General features: G+C 46.9%; 1 protein-coding gene across 1 annotated transcript in view; it reads right to left on the reverse strand.

Moving 5' to 3' along the window:
- Window positions 1-734: 734 nt before the first annotated feature.
- Window positions 735-25,491, reverse strand: part of MERTK (MER proto-oncogene, tyrosine kinase) — a 108,676-nt gene continuing 83,919 nt past the window's right edge. Inside the window, exons 10-19 of the mRNA XM_079791743.1 lie at window positions 23,906-24,059; window positions 20,753-20,838; window positions 18,087-18,182; window positions 17,131-17,211; window positions 14,266-14,358; window positions 13,102-13,220; window positions 10,194-10,303; window positions 8,382-8,541; window positions 7,592-7,728; window positions 735-2,959 (exon numbers count right to left, since the gene is read on the reverse strand). Coding sequence (XP_079647869.1) covers window positions 2,446-2,959; window positions 7,592-7,728; window positions 8,382-8,541; window positions 10,194-10,303; window positions 13,102-13,220; window positions 14,266-14,358; window positions 17,131-17,211; window positions 18,087-18,182; window positions 20,753-20,838; window positions 23,906-24,059 — 1,550 coding nt within the window. The 3' untranslated portion in view covers window positions 735-2,445. The remainder of the gene's footprint in view (window positions 2,960-7,591; window positions 7,729-8,381; window positions 8,542-10,193; window positions 10,304-13,101; window positions 13,221-14,265; window positions 14,359-17,130; window positions 17,212-18,086; window positions 18,183-20,752; window positions 20,839-23,905; window positions 24,060-25,491) is intronic.

A 25,491-nucleotide genomic window follows, 5' to 3' on the forward strand; every position in this document is an offset into this window, starting at 1 on the left:
AATGAAACCATCTTTATCAGAGGCTAAGAGTTAAGTTCCTATGTCTTATTTCTGGTCACAAAAATATCACCAGACTTCTAAATAAAGATCCAAAATGCTCCTAATATTAAACATTAAAACAAATGGGAGCTCTACACACATTTAAGAGAAGAAAAACAAGATGATTTCCCAACCCGCCGATTCAGGATGGTGGTGGCTGGAGCCTCTACAGCAGCTCCAGGGTGCCAGGCGGGACCCACCCTGGACAGAACTTTCTTCCATCGCTGGCCACTCACACCCACACTCACTCACTCACACGGCGACAGTGTAGACGCGCCAGTTCACCTCACGTGCATATCTCTGGGACATGAGAGGAAACCGGGTCCCTGGAGAAAACCCACGCAGACATGGGCTCCAACTCCACACAGAGAATGACCCTGGCCCCCAAACAACTTCTTCTCGTTAATGTTATAATGAAATGACATTATTCAAGGATCTGCTGTATTTTAATAGTTTAGTTAATATGAAGTTTATATAAAACTTCCAAATAAGTTTTTCAATTTGCTCACAGATGTGAACACTGTACTTTTTTTTTCCTTGAACTAACCAGTCAGCTTCTGATCAAGACTTTAATGACGAGTTATTCACATTCTTGATAGTCACCATCAATAAGAAACTTTGTGCAAAAAGATGTAAACATTTTTATTGATTTTTAAAAATTCATTTTAAAGAGAGAGGGAGAGGGAGAGAGAGATAGAAACACCGATGAGAAACATCAACATTGATCGGCTACCTCCCGCAGGACCCATGCTGGGAATGGAGCCTGCAACCTGGGCATATGCCCCAATGGACAGGGAATCGAACCAGTGACCTCTTAGTGCATGGGTCAATGCCCAACCACTGAGCCACATGAGTTGGGCTTTATTAATTTTTTTTAAAACAACCATTCAAAAAATCCCAACAGTAGAAATTATTTTTTTTACTGACAAAATGTGATACTGGTAATTCTCTTGCAAATTCTTTTCCTGCTCTCAGAACTTTCTAGTATCGGGTATTTCACAGTAATGGGGGAGCTACTCACCCTGGAGATGGGGGCACCAGGGCTGGCAGCCAGACTAAGGGCCACACCCCTGGGCCTTGTACAGAAGCTGACCTCTCAGGCTGGTGACCTGGCTGAGGATGACAGTAGTCCTGGCCCAGCGGTGCTGCCCCGAGGGCTGAGATCAACTGACCACATCCAGCTGCTGCTCTTACTAGGAGAGTAAGGTAGCCTCTTCCTGCCTCAGTCTGCCCATCTGCGAAGTGGAGAGAATAGTACCTATCTGGTAGGGTTGTTATGAGGACTAAATGAAAGCCGTGCCTGGCACATAGTAAGTGCCATCTATCTGTTTATTAAAGTTAAAAGGTCAAGAGGCTCTGGAGCAGACCCCCAAATCATGTACTTGCTACCTGCCAGAAGCAGATTGCTTGGTTCTGAATTCTTGCTTCTCCCCTTTCTAGATGCGGGCCACCCCAGGCCACTCGGCCTTTGCAGCCCCAGTTCATGGCCCACACATGATGGCTCTGGCACCCAAGACATGATGCATAGATTCAACAGGTCAGTTCACGGAACGTGCTCAAGAAACAATGTTGTGACACAGAGGAGCCAGGATGCAAACTTGGGCTGCTGAGTGCTAGGCCTGCTCCCGGCTGCCTGCCTCCGGAAAGCCCTCCACTTGTCCCACACTCTTCTACAGCCCATCTAACTCGCTGCACTCACAGTGTGTTTTTCAACCCTTTAAATAATTTTCCGCCCTTCAACTTTGGTCTCTCCAGGATGATTCTGCTTATCTTTAGGAAACATCCAAGAATGGCCAGAGCAGGTGCATCGAGTGTCAGGCACTAAGGGGATTCCTTTGCAAAGCCATGAGGCTGCCAGCAACCCTGGTCTTTCCAAGTCTCAAGTAAGTATCACACATCCTTCCTCAATCATATTTTATTAGGAAGTTGTATCAAACAATCAGTTATAAAACTTTACATAGCAAAAGGTCTTTCTTATCAAACAGATGATTCAGAGGAGTATTGGATTCTTCATAAGACCAGAAGCAAAGTCAAGCAATTTCATTTTACGAATATTTTTACATTTAACAGGAAAATGAAAACAACAACTGTGCAAATGTTAACATCAAGGAGCAACTGCAGAGAAGAGGCTGTTAAAGCTTAAATTTTAAAATCGGCAAGATAAGTGACATAAAATAAGTCATCTTTTATTAAAATATAATATCTATGTCTCTTTCCACCATATACACATATTTTTCTATTTAAATAAATATATATTAATGCATTTTTAATGACGTACTGAACAACATTCATCTGGTGCTTTCGGGCGGTGGCAGGGAGACGGATACCAGAAACTTGGGGCGTACCTGGGTCTCTAAGGCAGAGGGGTCTGTCTGTCTCCCTGGTTTGGGAAGGTCCCGGCTCTCCTCACACGAGGACTGCTGAGTCTTCTGAGGAGTCATCTGCGAACAGAAGCTCATCTGGCGGTAGGCTCCCCACGGGCAGCGTGCTGGACTGAGACCAGGAGACCCCGCTCCTCATGTGCCTGTCCTCCAGGAAAACACCGTTCTTTCCCGCTGTTCCTGCTGCTGGGGCGGCGGGAGCCACATCTTCCCAGTTCTCACTGCCCCCATTTAGAATGTACCTTCCCTCGTGAGGTCCATTCTCATGGACTTGGGCTGTGACCACGCTGACGGCAGCGCTGGTCGCGCAGGCAGCAATGATAGAGTCGGGGTCGATGTCCATGTCCAGCTGAGCGAGTGGGGGGCCCTCTGCCAGGCCCTCGCAGCTCTCTGGAAACGGCGTGTTGATGTAAAGGACCTCGGCTTTGTCCTGCACTTCAGGCAAACTTTCCAAGAACTTTTCTAGCTGCAGCCTCAACATGGAGAAGGTGGGTCGGTCCAAGGGCTCAGCCCTCCAGCAGGAGTGCATTATTTCATACCTGCAAGTAGAGAAGGCGAGTTAACTCCTGGCACAGCACCCAGCCCTCCGTGTAGTCCACCCCTTGTTTTCACCTTGTCTTGGATTTTTAAAAAATTTAAAAAATTAATTTTACAGAGAGAGGAAGGGAGAGAAAGAAGTAGGGGAAGAGGGAGGTAGGGAGGGAGAGGGAAAAACATTGATTTGTGGTTCCACTTTATTTAGGCATTCATTGGTTGATTCTTGTATGTGCCCTGACTGGGGATTGAACTGCTATCTTGTGAACATAAATATGCAATTCCCATATTCACATGTAATCCCATCGCGTAGAACTCTGGGTAATTCTACTAGCATTCACACACGTACCGAGAGATCTCACCCACATACACGTATAACAATCAATACCTGCATTTGTTTACTTTTCAGCCCCTATCAGCAAGGCCTGAGCTCCTGGCCGGCGGGGTCTGCAGGCGCTTTGCCTGTGAGCACAGGACCCTGAGCTCCCGTTTCCCTGATGAGCGGAGCCCGATTCCCACCTGGACATCAGCTCAGCTCTCTGCCTCTCCTTGTTTTACCTTCATGACTTGGCAAACAGCTTGTGTTTCCATTTTTGAGGTTTTTATGGTATAAATCAATTTGCATGGCTTCCTGTTTTCCACAGAGCCCTGCCTGTTTGCAGCCTGAGATGAGCTTTGAGGAATTCTGCCCCTAGAAGACACTCCCCTTTTTATTAGGCCATGAAGGCCCCATTATTTACCTTCATTTATCCCACGTCTTTGGAGAAAGCGTTTGCATAACCCAGCGATTTTAATCGGTGTGCCACAAGAATATTATAAAACCTGACTACTTAGCCAGGGACACTGACTTCTTTTCTCCCACTGACAAATAAACAACTGACAACAGCCAACCCAACAACAGCCATCCAGTGTAAATGAGTAAAAATGATACCTATATTTTTTGTCAGATTGGCAAATAACACATTTTTTGGTGTGCTGTAGAATTTTAATAATTAGTTTATGTGTGCTGTGAGAGGCAAAAGGTTGAAAATCACTGATATAATCTATGTTCTTCATATTCAAATGGTAGCAATATCACTTTTTAAAAAAAATATATATTTTATTGATTTTTTACAGAGAGGAAGGGAGAGAGATAGAGAGTCAGAAACATCGATGAGAGAGAAACATCGATCAGCTGCCTCCTGCACACCCCACACTGGAGATGTGTCTGCAACCAAGGTACATGCCCTTGACCGGAATCAAACCTGGGACCTTTCGGTCCGCAGGCCGATGCTCTATCCACTGAGCCAAACCGGTTTTGACGGCAATATCACTTTTAAAGTTATTTTTCTTCAAGACTTTATAAAATATGTAACAACAGAAAAATGACTAGTAAATATATGGTAGTGTGTGTACGGTCGAGGCCCCTCCCACAAAGGGCAATTCTGCAGTGGTGGACCAAGGTCAACAAGTTCAATCTCAGAGATGGAAAGAAAAAATAAGCCCTAGCCAGTCTGGCTCAGTGGATAGAGTGTCAGCCTGCGGACTGAAGGGTCCCAGGTTTGATTCCGGTCAAAGGCACATACCTTGGTTGCAGGCTCCTCCCCAGCCTGGGCCCTGGTTAAGAGGCAACCAAACAATGTGTTTCTCTCACAGCAATATTTCCCTCTGCCTTTCCCTTTCTCTTCCACTTTCTCTAAAAGCAATGGAAAAATATCCTCGGGTGAGGATTTAAAAAAAAGAAGAAGAAAAAGAAAAAGCAAGTTTGGTAGTTGCCTTTGTAAATGGTCATTTTTTTTTCTACTGAGATTTCATAAAAGTTGTAGTCACATAAGTTGTGGGGATTCGGGGAGTGATGGATAGGGATTACTCTTTTTACAGGGGACAGAGTTTCAGTTTTGTGAGGTGAAGAGTTCTGGAGATGATGGGGTGACGGCTGTACAACATGGATGCACTTCCGTGACTGAACTGCACGCTTAAAAACAGTTAAGATGGTAAATGTTATGTTCTGTGCATTTTACCACAACTTTTCACCAAGGAGTTAAAAAGATGCAATAATACAAATTTAAAAAAATTTATAGATTTCTGAATTTATCCATATTTGTTAGTCACCTGTTTCTTCCTGGCTCTGAGGATGGCTGAGCGCCTCCCATCTGCTCAGAGAAATGACATGTGCCCTGCAGTGTGGGTAAGCGTCTGAGTGCTGACACTGGCCAACGGGAGGAGCCCCGTTGCTCTCCTGCCTGGGGCCTGAGCTGCCATAGGTGGAAGTGGAGGGACTGATCCGTATGTAGAGGAGGGTTTCTGAGAGGGAGAAGGTGGTGTGAGCTGCGGTCCTTATTCAGTTCACACTGTGATGCCACTGTGCCACCGTTTCCTCATGCCAGGCCCCGCCAGCTTGGGCTTCTCTGATTTGATGGTATTAGGGTGGGGTCGGAGGGCAGGGGACTCTGAAGGACATCAGTGGGATAAAGTTGATGGGACCCAGTGGAATAAAGAAAGAACAAGGTGGCTCCCGAGTATCAGAGGGGAATGAGGGCAGGTGCAGGAACCACAGTGGCCAGTGGTGGGAGTGCCTGAGGGCCACAGCCAGAAGGCCATAGCTCAGCTGAGGAATGTCCTACGGAGACTACGAGGATTCATGCAGAGAGGCCTCTTGGGCCAGGGGAACAGGCCTGCCACCTGGTCACTCGGAGTGGTGACACCGTGAGCAGAGGCAGCCTCAGAGGGCAGGACATAGAGTGGGCTCCGTTACTTATACCCTACATGTCTTAGAACTGACTTGAAAAAGACCCAGGGGCAAGTTAGGTAGACATGAACTCACCTCGGCTAAGGTTATGGACAGCAAATGAGATGAGAAGCTCAGAAGTGTGTTTCATTTTTAAAAGAAAACGTCCCTGATATGAAACAGAGGCCTCTTTGTTGACCAGCATCCAGATGGGACAGGGGCCCAAGAAGAAGGCCTGGTTCAAGCCTGAGGTGCAGAGCCAGCTGGGGTGGGGACCACAGGACCGCCTGATCCGCCCGACCTCCTGGCCGCACGGTGCGTGCTGACTCTGCGACTCTCACCTAAAAATGCTCGGAAACACGAGTCAGCATTCCTCATCTGGCTCTGCGTAAAACGCTGGAAAACCACAGTGTGACACAGCTCAGGCCTTGCTAAGACCCCAGGTAATCACTGCAAAGACCAACTCCTGTGGCGCAAGACGGAAGCCAAGAAAGAGCCACAAAACTCCCCATTCAACACTGTTTGGCTAAAACGGTTCCTCCTTTTCAGAAGCAAACATTTCATTCACGTGGCTCTTTCAAAAACCACCATGAAACCCCAGATCTAATTGAGTTAGAATTTCACAATGTTGTTAAAGGGCTTAACGTTTTTTCTTTCTGTTCTTAATATTGTAATTTATAACCACAACAGCCACCACGAACGACCAAACAGCCTGCGGCTCTGAACAATCAAGTTTCCTTCTGGGGATTTTCTTGCTTATGTGAATTCTCCATGCACATGTATTAACATTTGATTTTCTTCTGTTAAAAAAGATAAAAGTTTTCTCTGTTTGGCTTGGACGAGATAGGGGAGCCTGCATGCCCCCTAACCTAGCCCTCCCCTAAGTGAGGAAGCAAGGCCACAGTGGGTGTGTGTGACATAGTGGGGAGTCCCACCCACCCCCCTTCCAAGCCTTGAGCCCGTGCAGGCCCAAGGTCCTGAAATCTTGCTGAATACGGAGACAATGTCGGTAACCCCTGTTATGTGGGGAAGAGACTCGACACTAGGGAAGCAGAGGCAATGCCACAAGAAGTCAGCTGAAGAAGGTCAGCAAGGTGTTTGGGCAGTCGGTGTGTGTGATGTTACGTTACGAATCGGCACCACGATGCGACACATGCTCTGTGCCTCCTGCAGGCTGAGCGCTCCACACACTTTCCTCAACCCTCCCAATAGCTCTGAAGAATATGCGACTGGACTTTATTTGCGGCTGATAATGAGGCACACAAGTCGAGTCAGCTGTGATGGCCTCCCCTGTGGGTAAGTGGAGGCCGCACCTGGCCTCAGTGACTCAGAGGCCCGGACCTCTCCCCGTACCACCCACCCTAGAGAGGTGGGGCCTGTCCCGCGCGGGCTGCGCACGCTGAGCTGGGGCTCTCAGGCCGGGCGGAGCACCTGGTCGCCCAGTGTCTTAAGAGATGCACTTCTGGCCCACTTTGTTCCAACAACCTCAGCGTCCAGGCATGGGGCTGAGGAATCGTGCTGTTAGACTATCCCCCACACAATTCTGATGACCAGCCTGACCTCAGAGCCACAGGCTTAGGTTTCTAAATTTCCTGACTTAGGATATTACTGCGATTTGCCTGTCTGAAATACTGTACAGGAAGAGAAGGATGACGGCAGCACAAGAGGGCAGGTGACTAGGTACCTCATATGCAGTCAAGTTGACCCATTTATCTAGAATGCATTTCCCAGGGGTGCCTGCAGACCTGCAGAACATGTGCACACACCACCTCTCACACCAGGAAAGGCTTTGGCCTGGACGTGCCACCTCTGCACACGCGGCCTGGCTAAAAGCACCCCGTCTCCCTGTGGCTGTGTCCCTAGGTCTTTGCAGACCCCCTGGCCGGCCCGGCCACGCAGGGTGCCTGGTCACATCCAGCGGCTCACTCACAGTTCGTCCAGGCAGTCCTCCGGCTGCTTCAGCCTGTGGCCGTGGAGGAGATAGTCGTACATCTCATGGTTCTGGACTCCAGGGTAGGGCGTCATCCCCCGAGTTGCAATTTCCCACATGGTCACGCCAAATGCCCACTGAGAACAAAGCAACAAGAAGTAAGATCTGAGTCTTTTCAGAAAGTCTGAATGGACTTTTTCATTGGGAAAGGTCATTTCCTTAAAGCCCTGATGACTGTGCACAAAGCTGACAATTATGACTGAGACACGCTGCTCTCCCAACACGGCAGTAACGTGGTTGGAACGACACTGTGCCCATTTGCTACTAACGCTGTTACGGGAAATCTGACAAGGGCAGCCAGAGCCTCCTGCCAAACAGATGCTCGGTCCCACTGTTGTCAAGTGTTTTCTCTCCTTGTCTCTGGTTGAGGGCGTAACCACACAGCACCTTTTGTACATCATGTTCGTCCCATAGAGCCACTGAATGAACTTGTTGAATTTAATATGAATATGAAATAGCTTCGTTGTGGGCAGTAAGTCACAATAGTGTCGCAGAGGAAAATGGGAATAAATTAAGGGCCTGTGCAAAGACAGATCTTTTGAATGTCAGGAGCCTTCACCAGAATCTGGGGTTGCACCTGAATTAGGGTGCCTAGCAATAAAGAAGAGAGATGGGAGCACACTCCCGGCCCTCAGATTATCAGTGAGATGTCTGGCAACACCAGCTAAGTCACTTCGTTCAGCATGCTTCCTCTTGCAAGACTCAAGGTCCCCAGTAAAACTGTACCTACCACGTCACTTTTACTGGTGTAGACTCGGTCTGCAAGGCTCTCGATGGCGATCCACTTCACAGGCATCTTAGCAATGCGGCCTTGGCGGTAGTAATCACCGCTGTAAATCTTCTTGGAGAGGCCAAAGTCCGCGACACACACGGTCATGTCATCGCGCAACCTACAGAGAGGAGTTTGAGTCCTTAGGTCCATCACAGGCAAAGCCTTGAAGCACAGGTCTGTGTCACGTGCACAGTAAGTAGCCCAAAGAAACAGGCCCCACCTGCTTGGGGAACAACGGCCCAGCACGTGAGGGGGAGCAGCAGAGAGAGAACTTTGCACCCTGCTTGTCTGTGTGGGAATCTGACCCAGCCAGGCCCTCTGTGCACAAGGATGGAGACACCAGGAGGGAACAGTGGAGCTGCACAGGCGTAGAAGGAGCCCAGCTCAAACCCGGGGCCTCTGGTCACTCAACGAGTGTCCCAGCAGCCTTTATGCCTGACGTCTGGATGCAGCACTGGCTCTGTGGTCCAAGGGAGCCTCCCTGCAGCCTGGGGGAGGTGGGCAAGTGTATCCTACAAGAGGGGGATCCAGGACTCCCCACAGAGTTAGCCAGGTAGTACTTGAGGAGTAACTCAGAAAATTAAAGTTATACAATCACATTGATAGCTCATCCTATTAAAACAGATCCTAGACCAGTGATGGCGAACCTATGACACGCATGTCAGCACTGACACGCGTAGCCATTTCTGATGACACGCGGCCGCTGAGGCGGCCGCATGCCGAGGATGAAACATTTGCGAAATAATGTTTTTTCCTCAAAGTGACACACTACCCGAGTTATGCTCAGTTTTTTGGCGAAGTTTGACACACCAAGCTCAAAAGCTTGCCCATCACTGTCCTAGACAAAAAGGAGAAGGAAGAGAAGAAATGAGGGGTCTGGAGGTAGCATGATGACCTGTCCCTGTTTGCCTGACACCGACTTTTAAAACTGGACATGCCTTGTCCTGGGAAAGCCCTCAGTTCCGGGCAAACGGACAGCTGGTCACCTTTCTTGATAGGAAAAGCGTTAAGGACACATTGATGGGGGGAAAAACCGATTTTCATAGGTCTCCCTCTGTGGTAGAAAAATTGTTTAAATTAAAAAACAAAAACAAGACCCTTCTGGGCTTTCAAAATTGAGGTGAAAATGGGAGGGAGTTGGGGAGGGGAGCACTGGTTAGGAGGAGTGAGGGCAGGCACCACTGTCACTCCTCCAGCCAAGAAAAGTAAGTAAAAGCAACACATTTAAGGAACCTTCCCTTTTCCTGCAACAGTGAACTTAAGTCAAGGCGCATTTACTGCCTTGAAGATCTACCGCAGAAAATGGCTCTGCTGCTGCAGCATGAAGATGTGGGGAGAACGTGAACTCCAAGTTCTAGTCTGTCTTTGCTGCTCTGGTCGGCGTGTCCACGGAACAGGGCGTCTTCACAAAGCAGCATCGCGGGGATGCAGGGACAGACCTTTATGGTTTCCATGACTGTCTGCATGATCAGCTGACTTACATGTAACTGGGCCCACAGCCGGCTGATGGCAATGAACAGGGATCACAAAGGTTTTACCTCGCCCTCCTAGGGCGTGAGAGTGTGAAAATAAAAACAGAGTCACAGGAGGAAGTTCTGGAGGGACTGAAAACCCGCAGACACAAACCCAGTCATGCATCAGAGACACAGGAATTCCATCTCCAGAACTATCTCTCCTCCTACTGTGACAGTGACAGGCCACCCACTGTGTCCCCACCACAAACACCAACACCATGAAGTCCAACCGCCCAGGACGCACCCAGACCCTTACATGCAGTTTCGAGCAGCTAAGTCTCGATGAAGGAAATTCCTGTTGCTCAGATACTCCATCCCCTGGGCAATGTCCACCATGAACTTCACCAGTGTCTGCACGGGAATGTGCTGGGGAACGAAGCAAGAAGAAAGATTATTATTATTATTATTTTATTTATTTTTTTTTTTACAAGGAAATCTGCAAGTTATCTCTGTCTGGGGGAAAACAGCATTTTTATCTCTGAAATGTGTGGCCATGAGACACGGAAACAAACTTCATTTCTGTATCACTAATAGCACAAATAAGGTTTTAAAAGAGGAATGAAAAAACAAACAAACTCTAAACCTGTTTGGCAGATATCACATTTTCTTCTCCCCATGTTTGAAAGTATTGACAGTGAATAACATTTGTCTCCCATGTCATGAGATCCAATGGGATCCTCCGTGTCCTGAGTGCCAGTGGGACCAAGCACCCAGGCCACACAGAGGGAGGGTCTGGCTTTTGAGGGGGGGGGGTTTCTAATGTTTTGAGGCAAAAAGCCCACTTTAAGTAGCTGTCCAATTGTGCACCCACATCTGCTATCCCTTTGAAATCTCTTGAAAAGACAGTTTTCTTTTAGAGAGAAATTAGGATGGTCTTGGGCCCTTATCACAGGAATTTTCCTTTTTGTTTCTTGGGACGCCCTGTAATGTCAGCAGCCTAGAGTTTTCTCCACGGCGTGACAGCACGCGAGCTGCTGTGTTAGAGACCACCCGGGTTGGAGCCGATTCTGAGGTTGACGACAGAAGTAGCGCTCCCTGCAGACACTGCGCGTGAGTGAAAGCAGTCAGGGACTTCCGGGCCCCCACAAGCAGTTTCATCCACAACACCCTCTCCCCAGCACAATGGATTTGTCACGACTCATTCCGTCTGGCACGGGTTTTCCAACGTGGTGAGAACAAAGCCCTGAATTTTTAGTGCTTTATATCTCCGTGCCAAGACCCGTGTCGGCCACACATTGCAATAAAGTGCTTTAATTATGCTTTACCTTTACATAATGGACTTGTTAGAGAGGATGTAAACAGACCAGGGAGGAAAGTCCCATGCTGTGTTCTGTATATATGGGGCTTTAATTTTCTGGATGCTAATTTCCAGGAAAGGATTTGGGTATAAAAAATAGCAAGTCTGCTAACATTCTTGGAGGCATAACAGTATCAGGTACTATTCATCTGTGTTATTTTTTCCTTGAACAATGATTTAATTCTTGCAAACTGTGACCAAAGTTATTTAAAAGATAATTGTGTGGGCCTGACCAGTGTGGCTCAGTTTGTTGAGCATTGTCCCGTGCACTGAGCGGTTACCGGTTCTATTCTCAGTCAGGGCACATGCCCAGGTTTCGGATTCAATAGCCAGTCAGGGTGTATGCTGAAAGCAACTAATGGATGTTTCTCTCTCTCCCTTCCTCTCGCTCTAAAGAAAAAAAAATAAGTGAAAACTTATTTTAAAAAAAGATAATTGTGTGGTAGGACTAATAAATGAGTTCAACTAAGTTATAGGACACTAGATCGATATACAAAAATCAGCGTAGTTCCATACACTAGAAATGAACACTCTTTCTGAAAATGAAAGCAAGCAAACAATTTTATCTACAAAAGGATAAAAAATAAAATACTTGGGAATAATTTTAACAAAAGAAGTGCAAAACTTATACTCTGACAAGTACAAAATGAAAGATGCTGAAGATCTAAATAAAGGAAATGATAGCCTGTATTCATGGAGGGCAGGGTGAGGACAGACGGCACCGAGGCCCTGCTGGAGGAGCGCATTACGTAACCCAGTCCTAGTCCTGCCGCACTAGCAGAACAGAACGTGTTTATTCCCCCAAATGACTGAACAGACAGCAAAGACCTGAATGAAAGCTTGATGTTCCAGCTTCTCTATGCATTTTGTGACTTCCAGCATTACCTATGGCTGCAAAAGTATACATGGGAGTTACTTTCCAACACTGGAGATATACTTGTATTTTTGCAAATAGAAACTATTCATTAGTCAGTAAAATGCTGTGTACTGGTTTCTCTTGTTGTAAACAAGCTGATTCTAAAATTATATGGAAGGGCAACAGAACTAGAAAAGCTAAAAACAATTCTGGAAAGTAGAATAAATCTGGAGGAATCACAGTACCCGATTTTAAGGTTTACAATAAAGCTACAGCAACCAACATGATTTCCGTTTCCAAGGATAAAAAGAAAGATGGGCCTTGGCCAGTGGTGCTCAGTGATTAGAGAGTCAGCCCCACATCGAAGGGTCATGGGTTCGATTCCTGGTCAAGGACACATACCTGGGTTGTGGGTTCAATCCCTGGCCCTGGTTGGGGCATGTGTAGGAGGCAACCAATCTATGTATCTCTCTTACACAGGTATTTCTCTTTCTCTCTTCCTCTCCGTCCCTCACCCCCACCCTCAACCCCGTTCTAGTCTCTCTAAAAACCAATGGAAGAAATATCCTCGGGTGAGGGTTAACAAAACAAAACAAAAAAGAAAGATGGGTGGAGTAAGTTCACTCTCAGTGTCTCTGAAAAACAGTTCAGGGCACCTTCCCTCTGAAAACTGAGACAGGTCCTGCGCCCAGGGATTTCAGAGTGAACAAGTTAGAGAGGCAACTTCAAAAGAAAGAGGCCACTCTGACATCACAAGGGGCCCCCCCTGACTCCACTGTGAGGGGCACAAGCATGTGCTCCCAGCTCACTTCCTCCCCCCATAAACAGGAATAACAGGACCTGGGGAGGCCTGCTGGGAAGGTGGATACCCTGTTTCAACCCCCGGGGTGCACAGGGAGCTTCAAACAAAGGCTCAAGTCCTTGCGCTCCCTCCTTTATATTCCAGGTCAGACGCTGAGTTTGGCCAGGCCTTGTCAGCATCCAGAGGCAATGCAGCGGGTAATTCATTACCTTTGATCCTGTCTCCAGTCGGGAATAGAGTAAGTAGGTATGTAGGTCCCCGTATTTCATGAAGGGTAAAATCACCATGGGCTTTGGGGTGCCTTGAGAGCCCATTTCTATACAAACACCTGAAATTAAGAGCAGAGTTCCTTACAAAGAGCCCTTGTTAAGCAGTGACCGGAAAAAGCAGGCAGGAGCCTGGGCCAAATTGAAACCACGTGCGCCCAAGTGAACAGTTAAGAAAACAAACGCTCGTAACTCACACACCGAGTTCAAGAATACAGAACGCACACTGGGCCCACATCTCGGTATGTTTTTTCTTTCAGGTTAGGGCCAGTCTTTGCATGATGAGAGCGCTCAAAAATTAGTCTATAACAAGCAGAGCCCTGCAGGGACCTGGGGAGTTTTCGTTACATTGATTCCAAGTGAGGGGCAGGGACTGCATCAGAATTCAAGAAGCAAACTCGTCTCAAGTGAGAGTGAAACACTTAATCGTACGAAGACGTGCACTGAAGCCAAATGCTTCAACTACGCAAAGTATTTTGAGGTAGAATCCACATCCCTAAATTTTAACAGTTGTGCACAGGAAAAGCTGCAACCCATTTACCGTGGAATTCTAGAAGGAGAGCCTGTCACCTGACACCGCGCTGGCAGAGCTCGTGCACATTTTGGTGCGATTACAAAGCACGATTGTTCTCGGTCTGCTGAAGCCGATGGCTGCAAACGAGTAACACTCACTTCTTTGACACAATATTATATCCAAAGATTAGTTTTCACATCTCCCTTGAGTGTCAAAGACACTTTGAAAGCTCCCCAAGGAATTTGGCATGTATTAGATTGCAGGGCAGCAAAAATAAGTCGTCAGAACATTGTTATTCTCAGGCTGCTCTCCCTCTCAGAACAGGGTCACTTAAACAGCAACCCCTGGAACCTGATCTCCCCATTTGGTGTTTTTTTAGCGAATGGTGCTAAAAGCCAAATTCTGACATTAAATCATGTCCCATTTTTACCCACTTTTACCATAAGCCTCCGACAATGTGAACGATAAGGAGAAGCCTTTTGGGTGAAGAAACCCCAGGTTGTCAATCACTGTGGGTTACACCAGGTTCCCCTTTGGCACAGAGTGGGTGCGCCGAACCCCTCTGGCCACCAGGCCTGCCTTTCTCCAGGTACCTAGGAGTCGGATGACGTTGGGATGGCTGAAGTCTTTCATGCATGCGGCCTCACTGAGGAACTCCTCGATCTCTCGCTGGGAAAAGTTGTCCACTGAAAGAAGAGATGGGAAATCTCAGGCACAATTACCATGCTCCATGAAGGGGGGGCAACAGCAATTTTGTTCTCTCAAAGTAAAATCATGAAAAGACAAAACTGTGGCAACAGTAAACACATGAGTGGTTGTCGGGCTAGGCGGGGGATAAAGAAGGGGTGCACAGGCGATTTTAGGGTGGTGAAACGTCTGTAGGACATGGTGACAGTGGACACATGACATTATGCACTTGTCAAAACCCATAGAATGTACAACACAGGGTGAACCCTAATGTAACCTACAGACGTCAGTCATAAATGTATGAATATGGATTCGTTGACTGTAAACACTGCACCACACTCATGCAAGAGGTTAATGATAGGAAGCTGTGTGTGGGGAGGACACATGGGAACTCTGTACTTGCTGCCCAGTTTTTCTGTAAACCTAAAACTGCTCTAATAATTAGTTTTTAAAACTAACATCAAATGCAAACTGTTGCCATCAGTTTGGCCTTAAAGAAAGAAGGAACACGTGCCTCTCTCCATCATGGCGCCTGAGTCTGGCTGCTGAGCCCTGCCTTATGAATTAGAGACACTTCCACACCAAGTTTCTGGAATTAAAGCAACTTGAGAGAGACATTTAAAAATCTACACTATGGCTCTGGTGGGTTTGGCTTGGTGGATAGAGCGTCAGCCTGCGGACTGAAAGGTCCCAGGTTCGATTCCGGTCAAGGGCACATGTCTGGGTTTTGGGCTCGGTCCCCAGTGGGGGGCGTGCAGGAGGCAACCGATGAATGATTCTCTCTCATCACTGATGTTTCTATCTCTCTCTCTCCCTCTCTCTTCCTCTCTGAAATCAATAAAAATTTTTTAAAATAAAAAATAAAAAAATAAAAATCTACACTATGCTAAGTGACATTAGCTAGTGACAAGAGGACTCACACTGTGTGATCCTCTTGTATGAGGTATGCAGAGCAGTCTAATTCATAGACAGAAGTAAAAGGGGAGTGCTGGGGGATCAAGAGCTGTTTAACCAACCAAGTTTCAGTTTTGTAAGCCGAAAAAATTCGGGAGGTGATGGTGGTGACGGCTGCACAATAATATGAACATACTTAATGCCTCTGAATTTAAAAATGGTTTAGGATGTTCCAAGTATTTTACCACAATTAAAATCAAACCAAAACACACATAAAGCCAGGTGTGCCTCGGGGAATCTGCTTTAACAGGCACTAAGATAGAGCATTCAGCAGGAGTCTGTACATCCTACGCGTTTAGTATCTGTTAATCTTCCTATAAAAACAGATTTCAAAAAAGTAAAATTTAATTCTATAGACCTGCAAACTGTCTGCCCTTAGCCCTCACCTTCAGCCTTTGCTGCAAACAAGCAGGTGGGTGGGTGGAACAGAAGGGGTGGGATCTGCCTGTGAACTCCTCCCCCGAGGGACCAACATTGGGGCAAATGCAGAGGAGCCTGCCATTGGAGGCCAGACTAGTCTTTCAACCTTTGATAATTAGCACAGATCCAATTCCTATGAAGTTAATCTAATTAAGTTGAAAAATAGCAGAGCCAAGACTGGACGGGAAACAGGTTCCAGGCGCTGCTCCCCTGGCCAGGTCCCCTAAACCTTCGGCTCAGTTAGTGGGGACGATGGGAGCAGTCTTCCCACAGGCACACTGTGAGGTTCGAATAAAACAATGGAAGGCAGGACCAGTGCTGAGTGTGGCTCCGGGCTGGGTTCAGCGCCAGGCAGAGCTCTGCACCTGCTTCCCAGCTGTCCCGGCGTCCAGGCCCTGATGTACTGATGACGTGGGGAGTGGCGGCAGTGCCCTGGGCACACGGTGAGTATTCCATAAAGACTGGCCATTATCAGATACACGAAAGGCGAAAAGCACCAGCCCACGTGACTGGCTGGTGATGATGGTCACTTTTAGTAAATGAATTAAAACTTCAACCCCTGATTCTGGTTAAAAAGTCTCAAGACATGCTAATAATCTAACTTATGCTTTAATGCCCAGTAAACAGTTGATTTAAATTTTAGAAAATAGTATTGGAGCCGAAACCGGTTTGACTCAGTGGATAGAGCGTCAGCCTGCGGACTGAGGGGTCCCAGGTTCGATTCCGATCGAGGGCATGTACCTTGGTTGCGGGCACATCCCTAGTAGGGGGTGTGCAGGAGGCAGCTGATCGATGTTTCTCTCTCATCGATGTTTCTAGCTCTCTATCCCTCTCCCTTCCTCTCTGTAAAAAAATCAATAAAATATATTAAAAAAGAAAAAAGAAAATAGTATTGGATTTGTACAGGGGGTAAACGAGGAAGCAATACGAAGAACGTGAACGTACTAAGCACTAAGCCTCTCCCTCCAAGTGCACCGGGGAGACAGCTGCAGGCGACATGCCGCACGATCGAGTCTCCTTTATGGGTGCCCAGCTGAACACCTGAAGAATCAAAGTGAGACCGTCGTGTGGTCACATGCTGCCACCAGGCCAGCCCTGCCCAGAAATTCATGCCTTACTTGGAGTTATTAGTGAGAGAGAAGGAGAGAGGGAGGGAGGGAGAGAGAGAGAGAGGGGATGACATGTTACTGTCTTGAGTGTGAGGACTCGACGGGGCAGGTGTGAAGAGCTCATTATAGAAACGGTCCCTCTGTGACCAGGCAGCGCTCTGGATGGCCTCCTGAGCCATCGGTGACTGAGATCACGACCTCTGAACTCCAACCTGGCCTCATGGAGCACCAGACGCCGAAGCGGCTGTCCACACCTAGAATGGGTTTCGTGGGTGACAGATAACTCACGTTTCATGGTCTTCACGGCCACTTTCTCAGAAGTCCCATCTTGCTGACTAAGACTTCCTTCCATGACGGACCCAAACTCTCCTGTGAAGCAAAACAACACCTATGTGGACCTTGTGCAAAATCTCTCCTGAACACAGAGCCAGAGCCACGTTTTCACGTGGCCCGAGAGGACCCAGACACAGCAGCAGGCAGAGCTGCCAGGCCATCCACACTCGAAACCCAGGGCAGAAGCCAGGCACTACCCTCCCGCTTGTCAGCACCTAGGCTGGCTTGGACTTCGCTCAGGTTGTCACTTATTACAGGACAACGTGGGGAATGTTTTTGAAATTCATAAAGTAGAAACTCTGAACACCATCATCATTCATCCTAACATCAGAATATCAGGTTGACAGATTAAATATGTATTTTCACCTTTGTCCCTATTTAACCAGGTAGGTGCCAGAAATTATAAACTTGAGAACTAGAGGAATGAATTTAAATGATATAGGAAGCCAACCAGTGAATTACATGCTTTTCAATGGAGGAAGGGAGTTCATATTTTCAAGGCCTACTGTGTGTGCTAGACACTATAGAGCCCCATCCATATGCCCAATCTTAGTTTCAAAAATCACTATTCACTTTTTCATCCTATGTAATAGAAGGCTAATATGCAAATTGTTCCCTCGACTGGGAGTTCAACCAGGAGGCGGGGCCAGCTGGCTAACTGCCCGTGGCCCCTTCCCCAGGCTGACCCCGCCCCCAACTGACCCCCCAACCCTGATGGGGCGGGCCAGCCAGAACCCACATGTACACGAATTTGTGCACCAGGCTTCTAGTTTTAAATAATAAAATAGAACTCTTTGTATTATCATTTAGAGTCACAAAATGGTATTCTATTTAACAAATACACATTTTAAAAAATTACTGTGAACTGCTTACTTTCTTATCCCATATTTTAAAAGGATTAAACTGTTTACCTTCACCCAGAATTTTTCCAAGAATTAGAAGGTTCCTGTCAATCATAACATCTTCCAGCTTACGCTGCAGCTCCTCGCTGACTCCCAAGCTGCTTACTAGGAAGGAAGTGACAGGGGACAGATGAGATGTCAGTGTGCTTCCCTTCATTGGAATATAATTAAAATTACATATAAAGCCCCACAAAATAGTTAAATGCTTTTTCCATTTTATACCCCATGGCTCTTCTCCCCCAAATGCCAGTAATAAAATATCACACTTAATTCTACTATGATTACAGCAAATAAAATGAACCCTTAAGCAAGATGAAAATGTCTAAACATCACCACCACATTTCTCCTTCCCATGTGCAGGATCAGCAACTGGCAATCAGATTCCCACTGGGGAAGTTCACTCCTGACTCAAAGTGAGGAAGAGAAGTCAGTAGGTATTTCCTAGTGGAGTAGTTACTGTTATACCCTAAGCACAGGTCACAAAGGAGCCTGGGGCCCTTCCCTTCCTCCCTGCCAGGGAAGGAGGCGCAGAAACCCAGGAAACCCAGAGCACAAGCTGCCATGGTACCTGAGCCTCATCACAGGGACATGGACAGTGCGAAGCTCAGTACCTGGTGGAGGACTGGAGAGCAAGATCTTCTGTAACCAGGCGCAGCACTGACAGGAAGTGTTAGCAGTAAGAGCCATTAACCAGGGAGGGAGACCCATTCAACGACCACTTGGCAAATGATTCCGTTTGTGCCCCAGAAAGGCAGTGAGCAAGGCTTTGGAAGAACACAACAGCCCTGCCTGTGTTTCTCAGTGGTTGAACGTCGACCTATGAGCCAGGAGGTCACGGTTCCATTCCCTCCTGACAGAGCACATGCCCAGGTAGCAGGCTCGATCCCCAGTGTGGGGCATGCAGGAGGCAGCCGATCAATGATTCTCTCTCATCATTAATGTTTCTCTCTCCCCCTCTCCCTTCCTTTCTGAAATCAATAAAAAATATATTAAAAACAAAACAACAAAAAACCATGTGGACAATCTGGACATGTTAAGCTCTTGGTAAAAATATTTTACCCAAATGGTCCTCCAATATAGAAAAAAAAAATTGGTGTAAATTAAGAATTTTTTAAAATGTAAGAACATCTGCCCAGCTGCTGTGGCTCAATGGTTGAGTGTTGACCCATGAACCAGGAGGTCACGGTTCAATTCCCCATCAGGAGACAGGCCCGGGTTGTGAGCTCGAGGATCAAGCCCATGCAGGAGGCAGCCAATCGATGTTTCTTTCTCTCACCTCTCTCTCTCACACTCTCTCTCTCTCCCTCCCTCTCTTCTTCTCTCTCTCAAAAGTCAATAAAAAATTAAAAAAATATAATAACATCTAAAAGTCAAACTTCTAGATTAGAAAAGGAAGGAAATTGTAACATTCTATATCACACTAGTTTTTATTTCACAGCATCCTGTATACCATCATTCTTATATTTGGCTTGTTATTTTGGTGTTTTAGCAAACATCCAGAAGCTTAAATTTTAAAGTCTTTGTACATACTTTTGTTACAGGATTCAGGGCAGGAGGAATAGGGAAACTGAGACAGGAAAGTTAAAACAAGGCCCAACAGTGCCGGGCAATTTGCAGCCAGCTTGTAACTAACCAGCCATTATCCTTCCCAGCCAAGGACACAGAGCAAATGGTTAAAAACCTCCCTAAGGAGAGCACGCAGAAAGGGAGGGAAAAGGGGAAAGGAAAAAAGGGCCGTTTTACTCCCTAAGCAGTGAAGCCAGCAGTCTCAGGGCTTGGCAAGGTAAAGTTGCCAGGTGCTTCTCATGAATTCTGGGAAGGCCACAACAAAGTGAAAAAAAAGGGACCTTGAGAATAAGTCTGTACCAAAATAGTCAGCAGAGGGATTCTGAGACCTATAGACAGGGAGGTACATAACCCCTCAGACCCCCACCCAACTGCTCTTCAGATTAGCTAAGAGCCCGTCTGTGCTTCATAAGCCAGATGGATAGGTTTGCTTACTTTGTTCCTGCTTTATTCAATAAAGATGCATGCTTTAATAAATTGGCTTTTCTTTTCCTTTTCTTCGTCTTCTTCTAAATTGGCTGTTCACAACGCCAATTCATTTATATGAGAAGACAAGGATCAAGGTTGAGGATAGCCCTCTCCCACGGGCTCAGGGGGCTGTCCTGGCTGGTAACACCTCTCTGGTGTCAGTGAGAGATGACTATAACATTTTCTACACAATTTCTGGAATTATTCAAGAACACAGAACTATGTGTTTATCCCCCCTGTTCAACGAGAAGAACGCCCACTCTGATTCAGCAAAGCCCAACCCACAATTGATACCAAGGGCGTCATAAATCGTTCTGAGTTGGGGGCCAGGAAATGACAAGCTCTGAGCAGGTCAGGTGTTCTGCTGCTTCCTTTAAATCCATATTTCCTACCACTTGTCAAGGCATTTGGAGGCTGTCACCTCATCAACTTCACCCGTATTTCCAGCAAGCTGGCCGGCAAGGAGGCACAGGGTCACGTCTGACTACCTACCTGCCGCTTGCTGAATACATCTTGCAGGGTAACATCGATTCTTGGACGCCTTGGGCTTTTGTGAGAAACCTGTCAATGATTCTGTTGTTCCCTCTTTGCTCTTAACCATTTTAACTTTTGCCGAAAAAGAGAAATGGAAGTCAACTTACAGGTGAGTTCGATGGCTCGCCGACTGAAGGACTTCTTTGCTGTGTAATTGACCACCAGTTCCACATCCTCGCCTGTGAAGGCATTCCTGGTGAACGAAACAGACATCTCAGGCTATGCAGGGGTGGGGAACGCCTGGCCATACAAGGCCCATGAAATCATTTGGTCTGGCCCTGCCAAGGCATTAGGGGTGAGTGAATTAAATGTTTGACCAAATGCAGCAGGCTAATTTTCAAGTTGATAATTTTGTATGGCCCTCGAATGATGTTATAAATATCCAAATGGCCCTTGGCAAGAACAGGGTTCCCCACCATGGGCTGTAGCAACAGCAGGGGCTGACCCGACTGCCTCAGCTGTCCCTGCTCCTTTTACTCTTCAAAGTGCTTTTTAAAATCAGCTTGCCATTTATCAACAACCCTACAGGAATCACATGATGATTATATAGAATTTATGGTTAACTTGAGGAAAAAAACGATCTCTCCAACAAAACAGCCCTCTCATCCATGAGCATGGTACACACTTCCCCACTTATTTTTCTTCCACGTTATTGGTAAAGTCTACTAACTTTTTCCACAAAGTTCTTGCACATCTGTTGGGTCTATTCCTAAGAAGCTGATAGTTTTCATGCTGTTGTGAGTGGGGTCTCATTCCAGCACTTTGTCCTTCATGTATTTTAAAACCAGAATCAAAATATTTTTACAACATGTCATGTCCTAGAAAATATTTCCTCCTAAAGAAAAGCAAGAAAAGAGGGTGCCTAGGGGAGACTTCGGAAGAAGCAAAAAGGTACTGAACTTCCGAAGACTGGGAAGGGCAACACTGCTATGTGCTGTTCCTAAATGCTTGGCTAAGCCTCAGAAGGCAAAGCAGCACCCTCTGCTTCTGCGCCCACCCCTCCAGCGTCCCTCAGCTGCACGCCTAGGGGCCCCGACCAGGCCCCTGGAGCTCAGCACCGCCAGGAGCTTTGGCCATCATCTCAGAGGTTCTGTCTTTACTGAGCCTACGTTTGAGGTGGTCTAAGAAAATATGTCTATGCATCCTTCTTTTTTTAAAAAAAATATATTTTTTATTGATTTCACAAAGGAACAGAGAGGGAGAGATAGAAACATCAATGATGAGAGAGACTGATCGGCTGCTCCTGCATGCCCCACACTGGGGATCGAGCCTGCAACCCAGGGATGTGCCCTGACTGGGAATCAAACCACAACCTCCTGGTTCATGGTTGATGCTCAACCGCTGAGCCATGCCGGTCGGGCTATGTATCCTTCTATATCAATTACTGTTTCCTCAGCGATAGCGATGAATGCCCACTTGATGACACATACTGCACAGTGCCGCTAGTGCGTGAGGACACCATCATCTTTGACTCGGCACCGCTCCACTAATGACCGAGTCTGAAAGCCTCAATTCAGAATCACAGAAATTAAACTGGTAATAACCTCAGAGACTACTTAGAGAGAGAGAGAACGCCAAGGATCAAGTAAGACTTGTTCAAGTGACAGAACGAATGCCAGACCCCGGGCGTCACACCTGCAGCCTGGCGCTGCCCCTCTGTGGGCATTTACATGTGCTGCTCTTCTGGCTGAAGTGCTCTTCCCTTCGCTCATCTAATCAACACTTGCTCTTTCTTCAGTTTCTAACTCAGGTATCACCAGCTCTGCTGGGAGGCCTTTCCGGCCTTAGCACAGTCCAGTCTGCTGTTCTCTACTCTACTCATGAAGGTCCAGAGAACTTGCTGCAGTTGTCATTTTATATTAATTTGTGTGATTGCTGCCTGGTTCCCCACTGACTGTGTGTCCCATGAAGGCAGGGGCAGCGCCTGCTTTGTTCAGCACTGTACCCCAGGCTATCACAGTGCCAGCACCTAGTAGGCCTTCAATGAGCTACTCCTGCACTTTCTGCACAAGGTCTCTGCAATGAGCCCCCAGATTGTACCTAGACTCTGGGGTGTCTTTTAATCAACCCAATGCCAAGGATTTAGGTGAGATTTTGTCCGTGTCTTTAACACAATCATTCTTAGAGTTTACATACTTAAGGTATAGAGTTGCTAAGTACTGTGGGTACTTGCCCACCAGGACTGAGATGGACACAGGATGGGCAGACTAGCCTCCACAGCTGAGCTCCCCCTCCATGTCCATGGGGAGTGTCTGAGCCAGGCTGCACAGTTCCCGCCTGTCCTCATCCTGTCCCACTCCAAGCTGCCCTCCGCCCCGAGGGACAAGCTGGATTTCAGGGAAAGCCAAAGCCACTGCACAAGTATGGGGGCCCCAAACGAGCCCCAGAAACAACGCCGGCACACCCAGCCTTGTGTTCCCAGCTGCCTCCACGTGTTTTTGACATTCACCTCCTGTTTGGTTATGAAAGTCAGATTATAGAAAGTAAGAAAAAGAGCTTCTTATAAATTTGAAGGTAAAAATACAAAGGTTTTCTCTATTAGAAAAATAATTGATCACTACAGAAAATGTGTGAAATGCAGGAAAGAAAAAAACACACAGAATCACCCACAATTACAGAATTGCTAATGCTTTGGTGAAATTTCCTTCTCACAATTTTATTTGTACATACATATTCTGTTTTATTTTTGTTCATAATTAGGGTCAGTTCAAAGGCTTCTAATAAAAGTGCTCATTCAACAGCAACTGAGTTTGAGCAGCGAAGGCCTGTTGATGGTCTTGTCTGCGCAGACCCCACCGGGCTGGCTTTCCCTGCGGCTGCCTCTGAGGCACTGGCCTCAGTGAGGACGCTGCCCGCCCAGAGTGAGCACAGGCAGGGCTCCCAGTTTGCACACCGAGGAGCGGGCCGGTAGGACAGACACTGTCACTTGGCCCCAGAAACAACGCTGTAACCATCTATCTCATTGACACCACTGAACAGAACATTTCTTTATTGCGGTTAATCCTCAACCGAGGATATTTTTCCCGTTGATATTTTAGAGAAAGTGGAAGGGAAGGAGGGAGAGAGTGAGAGAGAAACATCGATGTGAGAGTGACATATCGATTAGTTGCCTCCCGAATGCACCCCAACCAAGGCTGGGGATCAAACATGTCCTTGACTGAAAATCGAACCCACAACCCTTTGGGGCATGGGCCGGCGCTGTAACTACTGAGTAACACAGGCAAGAGCCAAACAAAACATGTTTCAACTGGGACACTTACCCAAACCTCGTCTCCTGGACTCTTTTTCTGATGGCCTGAGAAACATACAAAACCAGCCCAATCAGAATAAATCCGCAGAAGCAGCCGAGGACGATGAGCACGGGGTCTGTATTGCCAGGTGTTGGAGCTGATGAGGGGGCCAGATCTACCCAACCTGGTAAAAAAAAAACCAATGGAAGCAATTCAGAACACCTCTCCGGATCCGAAACACACAGGAAACACTGGCTTGTAGTGGGGAAGAGCAGGTAATCGTAAGCTTTAGAACCAGTCCTTCGAGATTCCGTGACTCACAAACATAGGCAGTCCTGAGACTGTGTAGGGGTCTCAGGCATCAGTGGCAACCATGCCAGCAACAAAGGTATACGGAAGGGAAAATGGTCAAATTAACATTCACCTGGTACACTGTAATAACACACTGGAAACATGGAGAATTAGGCATGATTATTTCTTTGTAAACACTGATCAAGAGTGGTGTGGACGGGGCTGGCCTCCTTCCAGTGTAACTTATGACGTGGACAGAATCTACTTTCTGTGCCTGCGCGTTGTTGTGCTCCATTCTAAGTCTGGATCTGCTTCCGACAACCTATCCTTTGTGCTTTCAAGGCTGTACAGTCCATCTCAGAGTTCCTTCGTGTGAAGATCTTTGCTGGGGTACCTCCGTCTGGAACATCTCCCTCCTTTTGGGTACGATCACTTCATCCATGTGGGCAAGCTCACCTCCTCTGCATCCCTGGCTGTGGATCTAGAATCCGTGAGCTCTTTCTTCCATAATTCCACACACGTTCAACTCAAATTTCACTGCAACTCATTTTTCCTTTCTTTACTACACTTTCATCTTTGTTCGCCAACTCTCTTTCACGTATCCATTTTTGTTAAGATGTCACGTGGGTTTGTCACTTACAGAGGGGGGCAGCATGGTGATATGTCTTGGAAGTGAACTGAATAATGCAAGTACAGTGACCAGCCGCGAACAGACTCGGAGAAGTAGCACACCGGTTGTGGTCACTATGAGCCTGTTACTTCTGTGGATTTGTGCACTGAAGAGCCAGCAGTGAAGTGTGTGTTTTATGCAGGTCTCACAGTTAATATACGATGGTAACTCACATTTGAACCATATTGTTAAGGAACTGAGTTATTTCACTGAACAATGGTAACTGAAACGTATGCATATTGGAATTGTGCAAAGCAAGGACTGCCAGAATAACAAAGCTTTTTATAATTCTGACTTTTTGTTGTTAATCCTCACCTGAGGGTTTTTTTTCCATTATTCTTCAGAGTGGAAGAAAAGGAGGGAGGGAGGAAGGGAGAGAGAGAGAGAAACATTGATGCAACAGAGACACATTAACCAGCTGCCTCCCACAGGCGCCCCAACTCGGGGCAGGGAGCAAACCCGCAACCCAGGTCTGTGCCCCTGACCGGGAATCGAGCCCATGACCCTTCGGTGCTCGAGCTGGTTCTCTAACCACTGGGAAACACCGGTCAGGGCTTCAAGTCTGACTTTTTAAAAAATATATATTTAAAAAAAAAAAATATATATATATATATATATTATTGATTTTTTTACAGAGAGGAAGGGAGAGAGATAG

Source organism: Cnephaeus nilssonii (genome assembly GCF_951640355.1).
Source record: "Cnephaeus nilssonii genome assembly, chromosome: 15".
In the NCBI taxonomy this organism is placed as follows: domain Eukaryota; kingdom Metazoa; phylum Chordata; class Mammalia; order Chiroptera; family Vespertilionidae; genus Cnephaeus; species Cnephaeus nilssonii.